Raw genomic sequence first — 21,726 nt, 5'->3', positions numbered from 1 at the left:
GTTTTCTCATTTATTGTGGGGTAATGCTATTATTACCATATTATTATGTATAGACTGTCTTTGAGATTTCAGGGCCTCTGTTGAAAAATTTATAAAGGGGCCCTTCTTAAGATTGTCTTCCAAAATATTTTTACAATATATTGATGCTAGAAATCAATAACTAAAACTGAAACAAACTTTAAAACTCACGCTAATTATCACTTCTAAATATTATTATCTCTACTAATTAATAAAACACAATTTTGTTTAGAGACCCCTTTAATTTTAGACCCTGTTCGGCCGATCGCTCCCCACCAAAATCGTCTCGGATTATGCCATGACTTTTATACCACACTTATTCTTTCACACTCCATTCTCCACGCCATCTCCTTTCTCCTCCCATTCACACACAATCTCCTCCTTCATTCCACTCTGCAATCTCCATTTTTTTTTGAAATTTTATTTGGCTTCTAGTTGACAATATTTTTTCCCTTCTCACTGTTATAAAATGAAAGTTCTAGGAAGGTAATCATACATAATGTATGTATGATGAAATAATATTTGAAATCAACCAAGTAAAAAAATCACAAGACACATTTTAATTGATTTTAAATTAAAGTGCATGAAAAATCAGTAAGTAAAAAAATAAAAATTTCTCAATAAAACACAAGAATAACAAACTGATTTTTTTTGAAGATAAAAAATGGCTCTCTTCACTCAGGGTTGCTAAAAATGTTTGCTCTCAAATGATGCTTGATGCAGCAAAAACAACCAAAACCCTTATCCAATTCATACCATATTTTTGTACCATATTTTCATACCACTTTAGGTGGCATTTGATGTGGACAGCCACATAATTTGAATTAATCAGATTTTTAATTAGGTTCATTATTTAATAAACTAATAATTAAGGAAAACTAGTTAATTAAATGATGATTATGGTATACGAGGAGTATTTCTCCTTCCTTTTCTTGGATTTTGCAAATTTGTCAAATGATGTGGCTGTCCATATCAAATGTCACGTAAGGTGGTATAGAAATGTGATATAAAAATATGATATGAATAGCATTACTGTAACATCCCACATCGACCAACGGAGAGGGGGTGATGTGCCTTATATGTACATGCCCACCTCCATATAGCACGAGGCCTTTTGGGAACTCATTGGCTTTGGGTTCCATCGGAACTCTGAAGTTAACGAGTTCGAGTGAGAGCAATCCCATGATGGGTGACCCACTGGGAAGTTTTCGCCTGAGTTCTTAGAAACAAAACTGCGAGGGCGTGATCGGGGCCTAAAGCGGATAATATCGTGCTACTGCGGAGCCGGTCTGGGATATGACATAATAGTATCAAAGTCATTATGTCGTTCAGTGCGAGTGTGCGGACGAAGACGTTGGGCCCCTGAGGGAGGTGGATTGTAACATTCCACATCGACCAACGGAGAGGGTGTGATGTACCTTATATGTACATGCCCACTTCTATATAGCACGAGACCTTTTGGGAGCTTCATTGGAACTTCGAAGTTAAGCGAGTTCGGGCGAGAGCAATCTCAGGATGGGTGACCCACTGGGAAGTTCTCGTGTGAGTTCTCAGAAACAAAATTGTGAGGGTGATGTGCCTTATATGTACATACCCACCTCCATATAGCACGAGGCATTTTGGGAACTCACTGGCTTTGGGTTTTATCAAAACTCCGAAGTTAAGCGAGTTCGGGCGAGAGCAATCCCAGGATGGGTGACCTACTGGGAAGTTCTCGGGTGAGTTCCCAGGAATAAAACCGTGAGGGCGTGGCCGGGGTCCAAAGCGGACAATATCGTGCTACGGCGGAGTCGGGACTAGGATGTGACAGAATGGTATCAGAGCCACTCTGTCATTCGGTGAGAGTGTGTCGGCGAGGACGTCAGGCTCCTAAGGGGAGTGGATTGTAACATCCCACATCAACCAACGAAAACGGGGTGATGTTCCTTATATGTACATGCCCACCTCCATATAGCCGAGGCCTTTTGGGAGCTCACTGGCTTCGGGTTTCATTGGAACTCCAAAGTTAAGCGAGTTCGGGCGAGAGTAATCTTAGGATAGGTGACCTACTGGGAAGTTCTCGTGTGAGTTCCCAAAAACAAAATCATGAGGGCGTGGTCGGGGCCCAAAGCGAACAATATCATGCTACGACGGAGTCAAGATTAGGATGTGACAGAATGGTATCAGAGTCATTTTTCCGTGTGGTGCGAATGTGCCGACGAAGACATCGGGTCTCTAAGAGGGGTGGATTGTAACATCCCACATCGATCAACAGAGAGGGGGTGATGTGCCTTACATGTACATGCCCACCTCCATATAGCACGAGGCCTTTTGGGAGCTCACTGGCTTCGGGTTCTATCGGAACTTCGAAGTTAAGTGAGTTCGGACGAGAGCAATCCCAGGATGGGTGACCCACTGGGAAGTTCTCGCGTGAATTCCCAGAAACAAAACCGTGAGGACGTGGTTGAGGCGTAAAGCGGATAATATCGTACTACGACGAAACCGATCTGGGATGTGAAAATTACTCCAAAAACAATGAAGAAAGATATGATTTCTTTCCTTCTAATGCGCTGCTAGTTTTGCCGACTAATATCACTCGTGCATGCAAGGACGGTATGCGGCAGCATCCCTGAAAGATCTCTAAAAACACTGTTTATAATTTTATATACAACAACTAGAAGGCTTCAAACTAACTTTAAATTCCGAAGAATTTAGATGACTTGAATAAAAAACAAACGATTTGAATTTTAATTAAGTAAAACGTGCAAACTTGTATGATTCATGCCAAAGCCTAGCTGACCCCAACTTTTATTTTCAAACTAAATATTTGGCATTGTTTACATCTTATAGTGTTCCATGTGTAAATATGTTAAGTGAATTAACAAATGAAAAACAAGTTACCATATAAGAAAGTACTAATTACAAAATCTCACTAGATTAAATTGTACTTACACTAGTAGAGCAATTTAGATAGAACAGGTCCATCGATCAACGTACACTGTAGTGTCTGACCCAATAATGTATTATTATCTAAAAAAAAACTGACACGTGACAATATATTATTACACCATAAAATATCACATGATGGTAAACCGTTATATATAAGTCGTTTTCCGTCCTTCTCTTAGAGGGAACCATTGATCTAATGGGTCCCACAATGTGGGCTCAATCCATCAACGGTCTTTCCCATACTTGGCTGATTTGGGAAGGAAAGTAGAAGCAAAATCATTAACTCCACAAAGTTGGAAATTTGGAGGGAAAAATTAGTTATGAAGCGTTCGAACCAACCATGACTTTTACACTTCTAGTCACGTGCACGGTCAACCCGCCAGCAGATGATCGGCTTCTCTCTCTTTACCGTCGAGGGCTAAATCCGTAAAATTCTACGCTCGTACACTTCACGTTCTTCCCTTCCTCTGCTTCAAATATTCAAAGAGCCACAAACAGAAAGAGAGAAAGAAAGCGCGAGAAATATCAATATTTTCTCGGAAAATAAAAATTCTTGGCATCCAAACAGTCGATTCAATTCCTCTAGAGAGAGAAAGTCAAAATAGAGAAGCGCTTGATACTAATTGAGATGAAGAGCTTCCATGCGAAGTACTCCTCTGCGTCCGTACTGCTTTGTTTCTGCATTTCGTCGATCATCACCGTCGTGGTGATCTGCGGCCACCATTTCGATTCTCCGGTGATAATATCCGACTCCAAACAAGATCGGTACACTCCTTTATGGATTCCGGTGGTGCAGCTCCGAAGCAAGCTCAAGGGAGCGTATCATCGCCTCGCCATCTCGGATGATCCATCCAGTACTATTCAACGATTTCACAGCAACGACTTCGTAAATCAGACGTCACTAGTAAGTTTCGTCAATTTATCGTCCAGTCAAGAATTTGAACCGCCATTGAATCAGGTTTTTCTCCTAACTTTTGCATTTTAATTTTCTGTAGTTTTTAGCTAGCTCATTTTTCTGCTTCCGACATTAAAACTGTTATTTCTGAAACTTTGAAATCAGTAATTTAATTTAATATTTTGTTACTCTCTGAAACGATCGATCACAGAGACACAAAATCCCCAAAAGGAAAGCGAGCGGAGAGCAAAAGCTGGAGCAGGGACTCGCCCGAGCGCGAGCTTCGATTCGCAGAGCAGCTTCGAGTCCGAACAGTTCGTCAACACCAAACGACGACGTACTATTTCCCGGTGGATCAGTCGTGTATCGTAATCCCGGCGCGTTTTATCAGTAAGCTAGCCTAAGCCGCCTTCTTAATTCGTTTCATAATTTCCTTTTCCGATCAAATTAGTAATTAAAATAAAAAGAAAAAACTGAACATCTCTGGAAAATTGATCGTCGTATTAATTAAATATAAAGCTGTTAAACTGCATGCTTTGCTTGAAAGGCACCTTTTGGGTAGCTATAGGGTGCGGCATAGGGGTGTGGAGTGCGCACTCATTTGTGTTCTGCATCGTACCACATACTCACTCCCCCGTATACTCGATTGCTGCTGAAAAAGAGGGGAGTCATGAACTGGAGATAAATTTTTCTGGGTTCCGTGTTCCCCACAAATAAAGGATTAACAAGTTCTGCGAAGCCGAAACGTATTAATTAAGATAATTTTTTTGCCAGGTGTTGGATGATGATTGTTATGACCATGTGTTAATCCTTTATTTGTGGGGAACACCAGCTCGCCTAGTGTTTCCGGAACCTGGAAAAATTTATCCTGGACTAGGCGAGTATACATGTGGGCATTCCTTTTATATTTATTCATTTGCTAATGGGTAATGTTAGGAAAATTAAATTTGAAAATTAAATGATGTATCATCAATAGGAATAAGCATGTTTATCAACATTTAAGTAATAAACCAACCATCAACTTTTATATCCTTTAGTTTTCAAAATTTTGTCTACAAATTTAGTCTCCCTAACATTACTCTTTGCTAATTGAAATTTAACTCTTCCATCCAATCAAATTTGGTTGACTTTATCTTCATACATGTAATTTATAGTTAGTGTACTAATTTTTAGTACAAGTTAGTCTATTGTTAGAGAAATCAACTTATTCAATTTTGGTTGAATTTAGTATATTATGTGAATAAATATAGTCTAAAGCGTGATGTACACAGTCACATCAGTTAGTATTTTGAAAGTTAATCTAAAAAGTTCGGTGTCTCTAACATTAATTTACTCGTAAAATTTATTAACATCTATGAGTTATAATTGGTGTAATCGATAAAAGCATTTATGATTATGCCATGATTCAGAATTAGGAGTAGGATTTAAATAATGTTGATGTTACATGTGCCGTCAATGATTCCGCAATACATGTAGGATTATGACTTTTAAACTATGGTTTAATTAAGTACCCAATTTAAATTAAGGAAGTTAATAGCTTAAGCTACCTTCATATCATATGCATTCATGGAATCATGGAAGAATGTGAATTGACGCATCTACCCTTCAAAGTTTTTTGTATTTCAACGCATGCATTTGGACTGCAGGAGCTACACGGAAATGGAGAAAAAATTCAAAGTGTACGTGTACTCGGAGGGGGACCCACCGATGACCCACGACGGCCCATGCAAGGACATATATTCCATCGAAGGGCGGTTCATACACGAAATGGAGAATGGGGCAGCGGGCAGGAGGTTCAAGACCGAGAACCCGCAGAGGGCGCATGTTTACTTCATGCCCTTTAGCGTGACTTGGATGGTGAAATACCTATACAAGCCCTTAACCTACGACCTCACCCCTCTGAGGAACTTTGTGTCCGATTATGTAAGGATGGTTTCTGTGAGGCACCCCTTTTGGAATAGGACTCTTGGGGCGGACCACTTCATGCTCGCCTGTCATGATTGGGTTAGTTTCTCTCTCTCTCTCTCTCTCTCTCTCTCTCTCTCTCATGCCTTTAATTGATTTGCTTTGCTTCTGTGATATGCTTTGGTGATGAGAACTTTCTTGGCATGCTTGGATATATAGTTATGGGGTAGGAAGGATGTAAATGACGTTTTGGTTTGAAGTTTCTGTGGCTGCAACTTGAGGCATGGGGCAGTATAAAAGTGGAATGGTCATCTAATTAGTAGTGCTCTGCAATGGGGCTGAAAAGTCTTGGGACCTTAAGGAAGTTTCTAAATTTGGGCAATATAGATATCATCACACAACGGAGAAAAAGAAACAAAAAAGAAGGTCCTATTTGGTATGGAGGGGTCCTATTTGGCATGGCCCCTTCCATATTATCTTTAAACTTACTGAAAATAAATTAACCAAAATTGTTTGAAACTAAGAAAAAAGAAATCGGTATACCACTCTCATATTATCATAAATAATTTATTGAGAAAGATCATAATTAGTAATTACGTAGTGAAGAATATTATATTTATACATTCAACGCCATTGTTTTATTTTTTTTCTCAATATTGCCTTTATAAAAAAAGAAATGTTGGTAAATTTGGTAGTTGATAATAAGGGTGATGCTAGAAAAGCATCTTGTTAATTTATATTTTGTAAGACATATAAAGTGGCTGTTGATGGGTGTATTTCAATATTAATGATTTAAAGAATTTTAAAAAGTTGACCAACCATCAACAATCACATTTTGTGGTTTACAAAGCGCGGTTTAAAAAGATAGTATCTCTAACGTTACTCAGTTAAAAATTGTAAATTGATATCTAAAATAATTATCACGTACTCACATCCTTATCATTAATTATTAGAAATTGCGCCAATGAGAAGACAAAGTGCATGAGGACTAGCTTAAGAGGACAATTTACATATAACGGGTTCACAGACAACTGTGGCGTCTTAGTCTAATAATGACTTTTTATGTGGAGTGAAACTTACACATAGTAATGCATTATTGGACCGAAACATCATGTTGCTGGTGAAATGGCTTCATATAAGTCCATCTCTTATCTTAGAGTCATAGTTTTTCCATTTTGATTTTGATGATTGATATGCAAAGTTATGTAACAAATAAAAACTGAAATATTTGATTAATTGGGTCAAGATAAAAAATGAAATCAAACCGAAGATAAAAAACTTGAAGGGGGAAGGGAGGCATAAAGTATTTGCTAGTTTTCATGATAAAGTGAATTGTTTTTTATTTTACAAGAGATTAAATGAAATTTTTCCAACTAAATATTCTCAGGCACCCCGTGCGTCAGAAGGAAACCCACTTCTCTTCAACACATCAATCCGAGTCCTCTGCAACGCCAACACCTCCGAAGGCTTCAACCCTCAAAAGGACGTTTCCCTCCCTGAAATCCACCTCTACGGCGGCACAGTCTCCCCCAAGCTCATCTCACCGCCACCGCCCAACACCCTGCGTCCCTACCTTGCCTTCTTCGCCGGCGGCCTCCACGGCCCGATAAGGCCCATCCTCCTGGCTCACTGGAAAAACCGCGACAAAGACCTTCAAATTCATGAATACCTCCCCAAAGGCCTAGACTACGACTCTATGGTGCTCAAGTCCAAGTTTTGCCTGTGCCCTAGCGGGTATGAAGTGGCCAGCCCTAGAATTGTTGAGGCCATTTATGCCGAGTGCGTGCCGGTGATTCTATCGGAGCACTATGCGCTTCCGTTTAGCGACGTGCTGAGGTGGGAGGCGTTTTCGGTTAAGGTTGAGGTTTCGGAGATTTCGCGGCTGAAGGAGGTGCTGATGGGTGTTCCGGAGGAGAAGTATGGGAGGCTGGTGGAGAATTTGAGGGTTGTGAGGAAACATTTTGAGTTGAACCAACCGGCTAAGAGGTTTGATGTGTTTCATATGATACTGCACTCCGTTTGGCTTAGGAGAATTAACCTTAGAATTGCCTAGGTAATTATCTTCTTTTGTTTATATTTAGGATAGTGCTATTCACAGACCTATTTTTACCTTCATACACCTTGTTAATTTATACATACAGAAATGAGTGCAACTTTTAATCAGTATTACTATCACATTGTACATCTCATCTGATCTCGTAAAATTGAGCTTCGTACTCACCTCACAAACCCGACGCTCTATATAGCAGCCTCTAAGTACACAAGGCATCCCCGTCGATGTGTCGAATAAAATACTTGGATGGAAACAATAATTCCTTAGTTAATTAGTCTCCATTAACAATCACAATGTGATCAATTTACAAATAAAAGACAGAGTTCAAGTGCACAGGGTATACGAAACTATTGAACTACATTTATCAACCACAATATTGCTGATTACTTTTCTAGTTGAAGTCAGACACAACCACTTTTCGCAAACCAGTTGTCGGCGAAGACGGTTCGTAAATGTGGTACAAATAGCAGCATTTGCTTCTCATGAATAGTGATGGTATGCAATTACTGAAAGGCATAACCTTCTTGGGCACTAGCAGAAGCATGGAAACTTACATACTGCATGTCAATGAGAGTGCACACAGTATCAAACATGAGCCTCGGGCCGATCCTTGCACTCTATAGTCACCATTGAATACCCTTTTCCTTACAACTCTCAATCCAAACCACCGTCTTCCTACTCTCCTACTCACTATCTAACCCCAACAGTGTCCTTTGGGAGCTTGCAAGCCCCAAAGTAAGGTCCATTAAAGTTCCTAAAGCAGGAGCTGGTGCAACCTGCGCTCCACATTAGTACGCATGGTGCCCTGATGAATATTGTACTTATTATCTTGGCCTCCTCCCATAAGCCCAGATGTCTTCACTTCTTGTTGGTATTTGGGTTATTTTCCGAACGGGCTGAGGGCGGTGGTGGCACGGAGGACGGTAATGAGGTGGTCTTCAACGGTGGCAAGGTGGTGGGAGCCATCGATTGTGCTGTCAGTTGATTGATCAGAGACTTGAGCAACACATGCCAGGCGGGCATTGTGGCTCCAGGCATGGCCTTCTACTTTGTTGCACTGGAGATCCGCCAGTGCGAGGTCTCCGAGAACAGATCCGGCGGGCTGTCCCGGTCATTTCAATGGTGGTGCGCTCGCTAGGGTTTACAATGGTGTGTTCAATGTTGGAATCCCACATCGATGGGTGCAAAAGAAAATAATGGGTTTAAATATGATTGTTCAACTCTAATTAATAACGAGGTCTTCTGTGATAAAATCTCACATGATAGATTGAGCAGATGATAAAATTAAGAACAGTATCGGTTCGAACAAATTAGGTCTGTTGTTGGCATATCGCTTGGCCGACACGTTGAGAAGCCAAATGAGATTTATCAAGTTATCTTTGTTTCCCTTATGTCTTCTTCCAAGTTCATGCATATAGACTTAGTTAATTTCCACGTAGTTTCCTACGGTCTTCGATCCCTTTTTGCGCATGGGAACCGTCAAATAACCGACTCACATCAAAAAATATCAAGCCAAATGAGATTTATCAAGTTATCTTTGTTTCCCTTATTTCTTCTTCCAAGTTCATGCATATAGACTTAGTTAATTTCCACGTAGTTTCCTACGGTCTTCGATCCCTTTTTGCGCATGGGAACCGTCAAATAACCGACTCACGTCAAAAAAAATCAAGCCAAATGAGATTTATCAAGTTATCTTTGTTTCCCTTATTTCTTCTTCCAAGTTCATGCATATAGACTTAGTTAATTTCCACGTAGTTTCCTACGGTCTTCGATCCCTTTTTGCGCATGGGAACCGTCAAATAACCGACTCACATCAAAAAATATCAAGCCAAATGAGATTTATCAAGTTATCTTTGTTTCCCTTATTTCTTCTTCCAAGTTCATGCATATAGACTTAGTTAATTTCCACGTAGTTTCCTACGGTCTTCGATCCCTTTTTGCGCATGGGAACCGTCAAATAACCGACTCACATCAAAAAATATCAAGCCAAATGAGATTTATCAAGTTATCTTTGTTTCCCTTATTTCTTCTTCCAAGTTCATGCATATAGACTTAGTTAATTTCCACGTAGTTTCCTACGGTCTTCGATCCCTTTTTGCGCATGGGAACCGTCAAATAACCGACTCACGTCAAAAAATATCAGGCAAAAATAACTCATTTTTGTCTTTTGATAAACTTTAAACTAGCTTATTCCAGGATAATAATAGTTATATACACGCGTTAATGAGATATCTCAACTAGATGTAACACGTTATTTGACAATTATATATAGATGTTTACATGCGGTAGGCGCAAATATAGTTGACACACGTAACCAAATTATGTTGCAAGAATCTCTCATTTCCACTTTTGATACACTTCAAGCTACCTCATTATCAGATAATATCACATTTGCCATCTATTATCCCAACTATTATCCGTCGTTTGTTTAATATGTATTTCTTTTCATCTAGCATCAACCCTAAGGCGTATGGTTTAAACATACTACTATACATTTGCGAATATGATATCCATAAATCAAATTTGCAGAAAATGTAGATAGTTGTAAAATGTGGTGAAGAATATTTGCATATTTGCGCCGTAGTTACTAATTATATAGTTAATAACGTGTATAACTAAAACACTTTTAACCAAAGTTGGGCTCGTTTGGTAGTGCTTTTAAATGATTGAAAAAACTTTTAAATAAAATATTTTTGGGTTCCAAAAGTACTTAAAGTGCTTCCTAGAAGAAACATCAGTTATGTTCTACTTCCAGAAGCAAAGTGTTTTTTTTTTTTTTTTTTTTTTTTTTTTTTTTTTTTTTTTTTTTTTTAAGGATCCACTTCCATTTTTACTAAGGATTGGTTCCAAAAACATTTTCACCAAAAACGTTCAATCATTTTAAAAGCACTTCCAAACGAATCATTAACCAGCCGTAATTAACCAAATTTTCTAATTAAGGTAACCTAATTTATCTACCTTTTCATCATTGTGGCTTCCTAGAAGAAGCATCAGTTATGTTCTACTTCCAGATGCAAAGTGTTTTTTTTATTTTTTATTTTTTTTTTATTTTTAAGGATCCACTTCCATTTTTACTAAGGATTGGTTCCAAAAACATTTTCACCAAAAACGTTCAATCATTTTAAAAGCACTTCCAAACGAATCATTAACCAGCCGTAATTAACCAAATTTTCTAATGAAGGTAACCTAATTTATCTACCTTTTCATCATTGTGGCTTCCTAGAAGAAGCATCAGTTATGTTCTACTTCCAGATGCAAAGTGTTTTTTTTATTTTTTATTTTTTTTTTATTTTTAAGGATCCACTTCCATTTTTACTAAGGATTGGTTCCAAAAACATTTTCACCAAAAACGTTCAATCATTTTAAAAGCACTTCCAAACGAATCATTAACCAGCCGTAATTAACCAAATTTTCTAATTAAGGTAACCTAATTTATCTACCTTTTCATCATTGTGGCAAACTGTCTTACTCATTTGTCTACCTTTCAAACCTGTTTCCTAACCCTCACAGTACGCTAGCAATTTAGTCAAAATAACGCAATTCGAAACCATAGCCGCTGATTACTGACGTTTAGATGGAATACTAAGTCTCAAAAAATTTAAGATATAAATTAGTTACAAATAAACTACAATATACTAGAGAGAGAGAGAGAGACTTGTTGAGAGACTTCATTCGAAAATAGCCTAAAAGCGCTTCTAGATCATAAAAGAAATTGCTTCAGAAGCATTGAAACACTTTTGACAATTTCTGGAAGAGTAATAATATTTGGATCAGTTCATCATATTCGGTTATCGGTTATCTTGTGGTCAGAAATTAGTTTGAATTTTTTATTTAAAATTGAAACATAAACAATGAAAACTAATCGCACGATGTACGATAAATGATTAAAATGAATTGATCCCTAAGATCCTCACAAAGAGAATCCAAAAAGATCTTTATCCGAAATATTTGAACGCATATTTCTGATTACATTCCTAATGAAGGTTCAGTCTGATTACATTACTTATGCGTGTCAGACCTTGGAACATGGTCCGGTTCAGTCGGCCTAGCCTGCAATAAAGAACCGAACTAAATATTTGATTTAACTTCAAGTTCTATCAGTTTTGTTCAACTCCGAAAAGAGAGAAACTAATAAGAGGAATGTTTACCCAAAAAAATGAAAAAGGGAAACTAAGAGGAAAAAATAAACGAGGAAGAGGTGAAAGGGAAGAAGTGAAAATAAGAGGTAGGAAGGGAGAACATAGGAAGAGATCAACAGCGTATAAATCCACGAGTATGAGAAAATGATCGCCAATGTATTTAGTAAACGTATTAGAAAATGATCAACAACATAATCAGTAAATGTGACTGTCACTATTCTAGCAAAAACGCTTGCAAAGAGATGGATAAACCAGTTGATTTGCCTAAACAGAACTGCACCACATCCACAGAGAGAGAGAGAGAGAGAGAGAGAGAGAGAGAGAGAGAGAGAGAGAGAGCTTGGGAAAATAAATTGAACACCGGAATATCAAAAAATTTAAGGGGAGCAAAAGCCTATAATTGACTTCAAGGGGAGCAAAATGGGGGTAAATGAGGGAGTACTGGCATTTGCAACTGTATTGGATTCTCTTCCTCACTTTTACTTACTTGAACCCTAAACCTAGCTTTTATCATCTTATTCCTTTTTTTTTCCTTTTTCTTTCTCTTTTCAACTCGGTTCCAACAGTTCAAACAGCCTAAATGTCATAAAAAACCGACTCCAAAAATAGCAGTTTCACCCGATTCCGCTGGGCCAACCAATGCCGACATTGGCACAAAAGACAGCTACGAGTCTAGGACCCAGGCATCTACGAATGGTTGAACCATGGTCCAACATTACCATTCACATGCCCATTGCTGTGGATTCCGACACCATTTGGGATGAGCGAAGGAGGCATTCCAACGGCCATCTGGGGTGGCGTTGAAGGATATAAGCCATGATTGTGTTGGAGGGCGTGAGGGCTCACAAGAGGACTGCCGGATGGACTGCCTTTACGCTGCTGCTGAAGGGTATGGATCTGCCTGAGGCCTTCTTCATGGATGCGTGAAAGTGTTTCCAACTCCTTCATTGATAGAGCTTCCAAACCCGCCCCATACAGAGGAGCATGTCGGGACATTTCTTCCTGAAGTGATGCCTCGAGGGTGTGAATATATTGCTGCATGAGATAAGGAGACGCATTAATCATTATCCCGAATAGAAGATAAACCAAATATGAAACTTAATAAGCACCGAAGCTAGCTGCTTCTGGTGATATACAAATAATTAGGAGAAGGGAATATTAAGGTGATCATGAAAAAGAAAATGAAGGGAAAAAAAAGAGCATTGGCTATTTTGAGGGCAAAAACCTGGCAGGCCTGCAATTTTGATTCCATCCCATCAATATACGCCTCACACAGAGCAACCTGCTCTTCTTTCTCCCGTTTCTCTCCTTCTGTTTGCCCCACTGTTTGTGTCAATCGCCGTACTTCATCTTCGAGAGACTGTCGAATTTCCTCTCGGGTTACATTCTCTGTGGCATACCGTTTAAGTTCTTCATCAAATCTTTTACGTGCGCCTTCAGCGCTCTTCAACCTTTCAGCAAGAGCATTTTTCTCCTTCACCAATTTCTGTCACATTCATCCATTGCAGTTAGAAAAGGGTATGTCTTGGTAGAAAAGCAAAAGACAAAAACATCAAATCAAGAAATTATCATAAACAAGGGTCAATCCAAATGTCATCAAATAATTACGCCTACTAATATTTTCTGTGAGTTCAAAATGAATGAATACTCGCAAGACTTTGGCATGAAAAACATTTAAACATGCAGCTTCCATAGACGAAATCCCTATTGCACGATCCAAAATCACCATTCATATCAAGATGTCAACTCAAATGGCATGCAGACAAAAAATGAGCCCATAACATAATAAAAACAAATATATGCTTAAAAATTAAAAGCTAAACCCAACTTCTGAAGCATCAAATAACCTGATATGAGAAAGAGAAAGCCTTTTGAGAAACTATTAAATACAGAAGAACACCTGCTTGGATAAAAGGCTGTGAGGTCATTTGAGATGACAAGACAAAAAAGCAAATTTGATACCTTCAATTCATCACGTTTTCGGGACTTCAATTGAGATAGTTGTGTCTCTGCATCATGAAGGCGATCCTGAAGCACTTTCCTCTCTGTAGTGAGCTTTCTGATTTCATCATCTCGCTCAGAGCGGTGCCACTCAAGCTGACTCTCAACTTCTTGTATTTGTTCGGATAGTTCCTTCTTTTCTCGAGCAAAGCGATCAATCTCAGCCTTCATTTCAGACTGCCACATCATGACATGCATCAATTCTAATATTCTCCGGAAAAGAATAAACAAGATGCAATAATCGTAGCCATATCACCTAAGACAACAAGTACCTTAAGACGAGTGTTAGTGGCCTCAGATTCACTCAGTTTTTGCGATATAACAGCTTTTTCTTTAACCATAGTAGCATTTTCGGCTTTCTTTTCTTCACGCATGCGAATTATTTCATCTTCACTAGCACATAACTGGTGCCACAGAGCAGCACGATCAACATTTGCAAGTTCAGCAACCTCCCGCATCATACTCAAAACTGGTCTGATAATTTCTTGTTCTTCAGAAGCCAGCATCACCAAGATATCCAAATCTAGATCAACTTCACGGTTACTATCTGTAGTGCTAGTGGCTCGATCTACAAGTCTCTTCAGCATTCTCCCTCGATAAGTCTCGTCAGCATACCATTTCAATAATAATGTATACAGCATCTTCACAAATCCCTTAACACAAGGATCTCTAGAGAGGGCCAATGCCTCAGCAAGACCAAGAACTGAAGTAAAATCGTCTCGTTGGACTCTCAGCTGTTCATTGGCATCTCCCTCTGCTGCAACATCGGTCCGCTGAAAATTATCCCCAACAAATCTACCATCAAGATTCAATCTTTGAGCAAGGCGCCTTTCCAAAACCATGGCCACAGAATGAGCCACAATGGCACCACGAGCTACAGCTCTCTCAAATGTTTGAGAGGCTTCAACTGCCAAACAAGGTATGGATAACATCTCAATCAAGATGTAAATGTCAGAAAAGAGACAACTCGAGCGGAAAGCCTGCTCATCCACCGGATGAAACCGTTCAGAAATCGGTCCATGTTCACCAAACAAGAAAAGACCAGAATTCAATGTCGAGCAAGTGTCACTAAATTCATCATCACAATCAATATCTCTAAGTATGGTTTCAGCAACATCTCCCCAGCTATTTACAGTTCTACTCAAAAATTCAAGAACACAAGGAGAAATGTTGACACCCAAATTCTTTAGCCTAACACGGACAGATCTGACCTACAATAGAGAACAAAGAAGGTTACGCATGCGAAGAGAAAGGAATGCAAAAGTAAATACAATAATATAAGTGGATTTTTTTTTTTTCCTTAGAATAATGTAGTTAGGTAATTATTCAATCAAGAATACGTTATACACATACGGCTTCGGGGAGGTGTTGGCACTGGGATGCAGCTTTAAATATAAAATCTATGGTTGCAACAAGAGGCTCATCATTTGAATCCAGCAAAAACTCAAAAGATTGAGATAAAACTCGTTCCCACACTTCACTGCCACAGTCCAGTTGACTCAGAGCACCAAAAACCTGAGAATTACGATAAAGATAACTTAAAAGAAGAACAATGTAGCAATAGACTTGTGCAAAGGTGCACATGCTAGCTAGATTGCTTTCCATAATATATGTAAGATGCTTTGTATTAAATAGATATAAAAACACATCTGGGGAAAGCAAAATATCTTTGAACGACAATAAGTAAATAAATCTTACAGGTGTCCGCAAAGCAGGTTCTGCATCTGGCTTTTGAAGTCGTTCTATAAGTGCAAAAGCAGCAAGTGGATGCTCTGAGTGCTCAACCAACTTGGGCACCAAAGCAACAAGATCAGACTGCAAATGCTTTGGCGCTTTATCCAGTACAAGAGCGATCTTTTGTGCCGACTGAGGCCGACGTCTTGGTTCAGGACAGCCTTGTGGAACAGCTCCATCTAGAGCTCGCAACGAGTTTACAATCAATCCTAAGAGCTCCTCTGATTGCTCTGGCCACTTGGTCTGAAATTCAATTTGTTAAAACAGGTCAGTACTATCACTTAAGCTGCATATCAAATACTAGATCAACAATGTAATGCACCTTTGAGCGAAGGGTCACATTTTCCAACACCCCGGCGGATGTTTCTGGAGGACAAATTGGTTTTCCAGGAACAGTTTTTCTAGGTACACCAATCCCAGTCACGTCAGAGCTTTGAACAGCCGAAGAGCTGCTGCTAGTTTCATCAGCGCCAGTATCCAATCTTTCACATACAGATTCTGTAGCTCCATTTTCTCTATCGGGTTGCAACGGACTAGCAGCTCCGCTTCCATCTGGAGACTTTGAGTTTGTATCAGACAAGTCACCATTAGAAGTCCCTTCTGTAGGTTGGCAACACTCAACCATAATGTCCAAAAGTAAATCAATGATAGCCTGCTGCAGAACTTTGACTCCCATAAGCAAATTCATCAAACTAGGGGAAGATTCATCATTCTTTTTGACCTTCATCCCATCACTGCTACCAGAAAGCTTGGTCGGAAGAAGCAGGCGTTTTACTTTAGCAGGGTCATCAAGATAAACACGGAGCCCAGTCAGAAAACCAGCAATAGCACCAGCATCCATCAGAAGTTTTTCTCGTAAAGTGACCTGTGGCTGTGAAGGATTATCTCCGTATGTGAGGTGAAATCCAGCTCTAGAAAGTAGGTTTCTAAAGATATCTTCTTCATCACCACCAATTCCTTCACTGTCTTCAGAATCAACAAGCTCATCAGGATCTGTTGTCAATGCATCCTGATCATCCTCCGAAGCAAAAACCTGACAGGCAAAATGCATACCAGTAGGCAACCACCATAAAAGAGTAGAAGGGGAAGACCATTCTTAGTCAAATTGTATTGCTACAGTGGCAAGCTAAAAGATAGTGAGACGTATAAACTGACTGCTTAAGTTAAATGGAAATTTTATTGCTCAAGGCAGAGACATTAACAAGGTTAAAACAAAAGGAAAACTAATGAAAGGGGTTTGAAAACTTTGAGTTTTAACGATAAGGACAGAATAAAGGGTAAAGTGAATAGTACCAGGATTGACTTTTTACTGTAAAAATGTGGTTTTTCGTTAAAGTGAACAGTACCGTGAGCTTTTCGTTAAAACTCCCTAAAACAAATGTACCCTTGTTCTAAATTAAATGTTACGCCGACAGATGAAGCAGGCAAACTAACATCAACCATCCCATGATAACAACATAAATATATCTCAAACCATGTTAGAGAAGACGTGTAAAAATTAAAGAACCAAACAAATCTTCCCAGAAAATTAAAAAAATCGGTATCAGCACTTAAGAATCAACAAACTTGAACATCAGACAGACAGTATAAATACAACCATGATTAGCAGGCTGTCTATAACTGAAATATGCATGTAAACACTAACCTCGAGATCTGAAAACTCAAACCAAGGACAGCAGTCCAATATTTCGCAAACAAAAACAACAGTATCACGAACAAGAAACCCTGCATCTGCTTCCAACATATCCGACACCTTCATGAATTGTAAAACAGAATTGTTCCAAGTCTTTGTACATATAGATGACTCCTTCCACACAGTTTTAGCAGGGTTCTTTTGATTCACAACAGCCATCCTGTATCTAACCCAAAAGTTTTTATCCAGATCACTACCAACTGACTGGTCACTCTCCAAATAAATACATATGGTGTCAAAGGACTCATATACACCTGCATCACGGAAAACAAATGTCGGTAAAATTAAGAAATGCAAACAAATGAGACCGCCTTTTTAGTGGAGAATATGTGTGACTGCTGCATACCAATTCGAAGTTCACATCCACCAGCTTGGAAGAATTTGCTAAAGATTTTTCGGGTCTCCATTATTTCCTTAAAAGACAGGAAATTCTCCACCTTCCATGTGAAGGAACTTCTTTTTCCGTTCTTATCAATCTGCGAACCAGCATTGCTTGACTCAGTATCCTGATCAGTAAACTCTTGCATTATTGATGTCTCTTTCAATATAAGGACCTCCGCTGAGAATACAACAGTGTCCAGAATAAGAAACCCTGAATCTTGATCAAAGAGACTAGTAAGCGTCACAAATTCACGCCAGCCCCAGTCCTTTGCAGCTTTGGAGTAGCGATTCTGAGACTCCTTCGTGACAGACTTCTCCTCCATCCTCTGGTTAACAACAGACAAACGATGGCTCACAAAACAACTCCAGTCACTAGAAGTGTTCCGTGAATCAGTAACTTCCAGAAACACTGAAAGGTGGCATGGTGGTTGAGACTGCCCTGATACCACCAAAAATATGGAAAATTTTCATCAGTTCACTCTCTGAAGCACAAGCTGGATAGGTTTTATGTTGTCTACCACATTAACAAAATTTTATCATTCCACCATATGGCATTTCAAACTTTTCATGACATCCACAATCCTAAGAACTAAATAAGCATAGCATAGCTCAAGTAACATCGCGGCTTCGAGCACAACGATCAGAGTAGCAGAGTATAAACAATATATGCAAATTATGGTGGTTTATGCTATCTTAGATAGCATTAATACATACCATATTTGCAGTGGCCCATGATGCCAAGTAACTACAGATGCAGCTCCATACGTTCAAGTGGTGGGATAATAGGGAAGGACATGTAAAATCATTTTCAAATAGGATGAATAAGGTACTACTAATCCTCAAATATCTGTATGAGAATGTATCACATGGTTTCATAGCTTTGCAACATATTAATTCACAAAAAGAAAGAGTTATTGATTGTTACAACAAATTATTGAGAATAAAACAGAGAATTCTCTTGTGCAATAGCGAAGCATACCTCGGGGATAAACAATGAGCCGACAGTCCCGATTTCCAATCTGAAACCTCCTGCTCTTGATGCAAAGACCCGTTATCTTCCTCTTCTTTAAAAGATCCTTCAACCTAGTGAAGTTGTCAATCCTCCAATTGAATTTCCCCATGTGACCATCCAACTTCCTTGCCCCACTACCACTCCTCCCCATAATTAATCCTCCATTCTTCGAAAAGCTACTAAATTCCTTTATCACATGAAACGATGTACTAAACACCGCAGTATCATCCAATAAAAACCCCGACTCAGTCCCAACAAAATCCGACATCTTCATATAATCATTCCACCCCAAACTAGTGTTATCCCCACTCTTATTATCAGCAGCAAACCTCCCATACGAGTCCCTATGCATGTGATTAGTCCCAGGCTTCTGGTTCAACACCGACATTCGAAACAAACACCAACAACTCCTATCAGACAACACAACCGTCTTGTCCGTGTCCTTGCTCTCCAAACACATTGACAAAAACTCCACGCCGTTCACCGAGCTCTGGTACACACTAATCCTCAAATTACACTCTCCAGCAGGAAACACCGGGCTCATTATCTTCTGAGTCTTAATCATCTCCTTAAACAAACTAAAGTTTTGAACTTTCCAAGTGAACTTGCCACTCAACACATCAGAAACCGGTCCGGCCACCGCAGAACCTGACATCATCGAGCCGGTGGACGATTGGAGCTCATTGTTATTGTTATTACTATCTCGCGTAAAATTAACGGACTCATTCAATATCAAGATGTCGGCGGTAATCAAAACGGAGTCGGTATTGAACAAATAACCTAATTTCGAATCAAAGACAGTAGAAGAAGGCGTAAAATCGCACCAACCGTGAGATTTCTTCTTGCTCGAGAACCGATGCCAAGAATCGCGATGAATGGTCTTAGAATCGTCGGCGAGGTTGACGATGGCGAGCCGATAACTCGCGAAACAGTCCCATTTGGACGACGAGGTGCCCCGCGGGTCCATGATTTGGAGGTATATCGAGATGTACCCCGGCAGCGCCTGTGAGTCACCCTTAGGGTATATTAGCAACCGGCAATCGTATCCCCCTACCTCGAAGTACTTGCTCCACAGTGCCCTAGCCTTGATTCTCGGAAAATTCTGGACCGTCCATCGGCAGACCGTCGAGTACTCGCCCCGCCGATCGACGGTCACGCTCTCCTGTGCCCCCCCGCCGTCCCTGGACCCCACGGAAAGGTCCTCCAGCGCCGCCGCCGGTATCGACGGAAGCTTTTCGGAGGCTCCCGAATTCGGCGATGAGGTGGCGGGCTGCGAATGGTCCGCCGAAGTGGATGCGGCGGAGGAGGACGACGACGACGACGACGACGATACCGCCTCGGACGATGATGAGCTCTGCTGCTGCTTCATTAGGGGTTTCGTTTCGTTTCGTTCGCGTTTCTCTCTCTCCTCACTCTCTGGTTTTTGTATTTATTTATTTTTATTTTTGATCAATTTTAGGGAGGAGGAGAGGATGGTGTGTGTGGTGAGAGCCTTGAGAGGGTACAAAAAGAAGAGGAAGAAGGGAGGGCACTTTGGACACAAAGCGGCGCATTGTAGTTAACCTGCGCCGTCCCTCTGCTTCCCTCTGCTTCTCTTTACCCTTTTTGTATTTTTTTTATTTTTATTTCTTTTTTCCTAATTTTTTGCCTCTCTGAGGTTTGGCTAGTTGTGATCCGTCCAAGTTTCATTTCGCTACGTTAGAAGACCGTTGATCTGGTGGCTATTTGCACGTGCGATGGGGCCCACGTGGGTCATGGGGCCAATCGGGGGCTATGACTGCACGTGCTTCGGGAAGATCCGCTGGTGCCCGGGGCTATTTTTTCTTTTCCAGCTGCATGGGGCCACGTCATCGTTTCTAATACTTTTTGGACCGGTAATATACTCTTGGATTTTGCCTTTTTTTTTCAGCTTTATTTTCACTACTTGAGAATTTGGTGCGACGACCTTTTATGTTTATTTATTATCGATAAAATTATTAAACTTTGTGTCACAGAAGATAAAAAAAAAAATTGTTAACAAAACTAAAAACAAATCCTCATATATACTTTTTTGTTTGATTATATTGAACTAAAATGTTAAACATAAAAAGGTAAAAAAGACCTCCCATATTTTTTTGGTCAAATAAAAAAAGACCTTCTATCGTCCCATGTCTTTCGTCACACACTGATGTCTGCTGTCGGCTCTCCTCATCTTCGATCAGTGCATATGGTGAAGGCATTGGACTGGCGTAAGAAGAAATTTTCCCTTTCATATTTTGTATTGTATTTATGAATTTTGTTACGTTCTAATCTCAATATTACATTTATGAATTTTGTTACATTCCAATCTTGATACACACTAAGGATCAATACTTGACCATCCTATGAACCGATTGAAAATCAAACCAAGACCAAAAAGACAATCAAACTAAACTATTTGTTCAGTTTCGATTTTGATAGTTCAAAAACATAACCAAATAAGATATAAATTAATATTTTTGTTTATTTATGTTGGGTATATTCAAAGCCCAATTATAAGTACTATTAACCCAAAGGTTAAGTAAACCCAACTTTAGGCCTAAATATGTTGAAAGCCTTATTTCTTAGATTTTTTTTTTCACCTATTCATTTGTAGGTTAGAAAAATATATATTAAAAAAATTGAACCAAATTGAACTGAATCGAACCAAATCAAATAATAATTTTGATTTGGATTTCAGTTTTCTCAAAAAGTCTAATCGAATGCAACCGAACCCATCCTTTCATCGCACAAATGTGAGACAAAAAATTGAATATGAAAAGCTGAAAATTGACAAATTTCAAGTGGGAAAATGAAAATATTCAAAAGCATACAAAATTTGAAATGAATAAAAAGCCCTAGTTGCGCTAAAAATAAAACCGTGGGGAGAGATAAATAATATAAAATAACACTAGGTAGATTAAATTTTAGATCAAATATACTAATTACGTGATGTGTCACCAATAAAAG

General features: G+C 39.4%; 3 protein-coding genes across 3 annotated transcripts; 1 reads left to right on the top strand and 2 right to left on the bottom strand.

Moving 5' to 3' along the window:
* Window positions 1-3,469: 3,469 nt before the first annotated feature.
* On the top strand, window positions 3,470-7,888 carry LOC137744690 (probable glycosyltransferase At5g25310). The gene is made up of 4 exons (XM_068484830.1): window positions 3,470-3,904; window positions 4,053-4,231; window positions 5,488-5,845; window positions 7,134-7,888. Exons 1-4 carry the CDS (start codon window positions 3,575-3,577, stop codon window positions 7,797-7,799), a joined length of 1,533 nt encoding a protein of 510 aa, XP_068340931.1. The 5' UTR covers window positions 3,470-3,574; the 3' UTR covers window positions 7,800-7,888.
* Window positions 7,889-8,079: 191 nt separating this feature from the next.
* LOC137734785 (ACT domain-containing protein ACR2-like) lies at window positions 8,080-10,197 on the bottom strand. Its single transcript, XM_068474106.1, has 3 exons — window positions 10,168-10,197; window positions 8,683-8,901; window positions 8,080-8,416 (listed from the first exon to the last, which is right to left on the bottom strand). The coding sequence occupies exons 1-3, from the start codon at window positions 10,195-10,197 to the stop codon at window positions 8,303-8,305; spliced, it is 363 nt and encodes a 120-aa protein (XP_068330207.1). The 3' UTR covers window positions 8,080-8,302.
* Window positions 10,198-12,077: 1,880 nt separating this feature from the next.
* On the bottom strand, window positions 12,078-20,331 carry LOC137735356 (uncharacterized). Its single transcript, XM_068474782.1, has 10 exons — window positions 18,727-20,331; window positions 17,713-18,186; window positions 17,319-17,620; window positions 15,996-16,706; window positions 15,638-15,916; window positions 15,293-15,454; window positions 14,212-15,150; window positions 13,901-14,116; window positions 13,164-13,424; window positions 12,078-12,973 (listed from the first exon to the last, which is right to left on the bottom strand). Exons 1-10 carry the CDS (start codon window positions 20,126-20,128, stop codon window positions 12,626-12,628), a joined length of 5,094 nt encoding a protein of 1,697 aa, XP_068330883.1. The 5' UTR covers window positions 20,129-20,331; the 3' UTR covers window positions 12,078-12,625.
* Window positions 20,332-21,726: the final 1,395 nt, after the last annotated feature.

The sequence above is a fragment of the Pyrus communis genome, chromosome 1, assembly GCF_963583255.1.
Source record: "Pyrus communis chromosome 1, drPyrComm1.1, whole genome shotgun sequence".
Taxonomy (NCBI): Eukaryota; Viridiplantae; Streptophyta; class Magnoliopsida; order Rosales; family Rosaceae; genus Pyrus; species Pyrus communis.
Note: the sequence above shows the minus strand (reverse complement) of the source record. Positions and strands in the feature narration are given on the sequence as shown.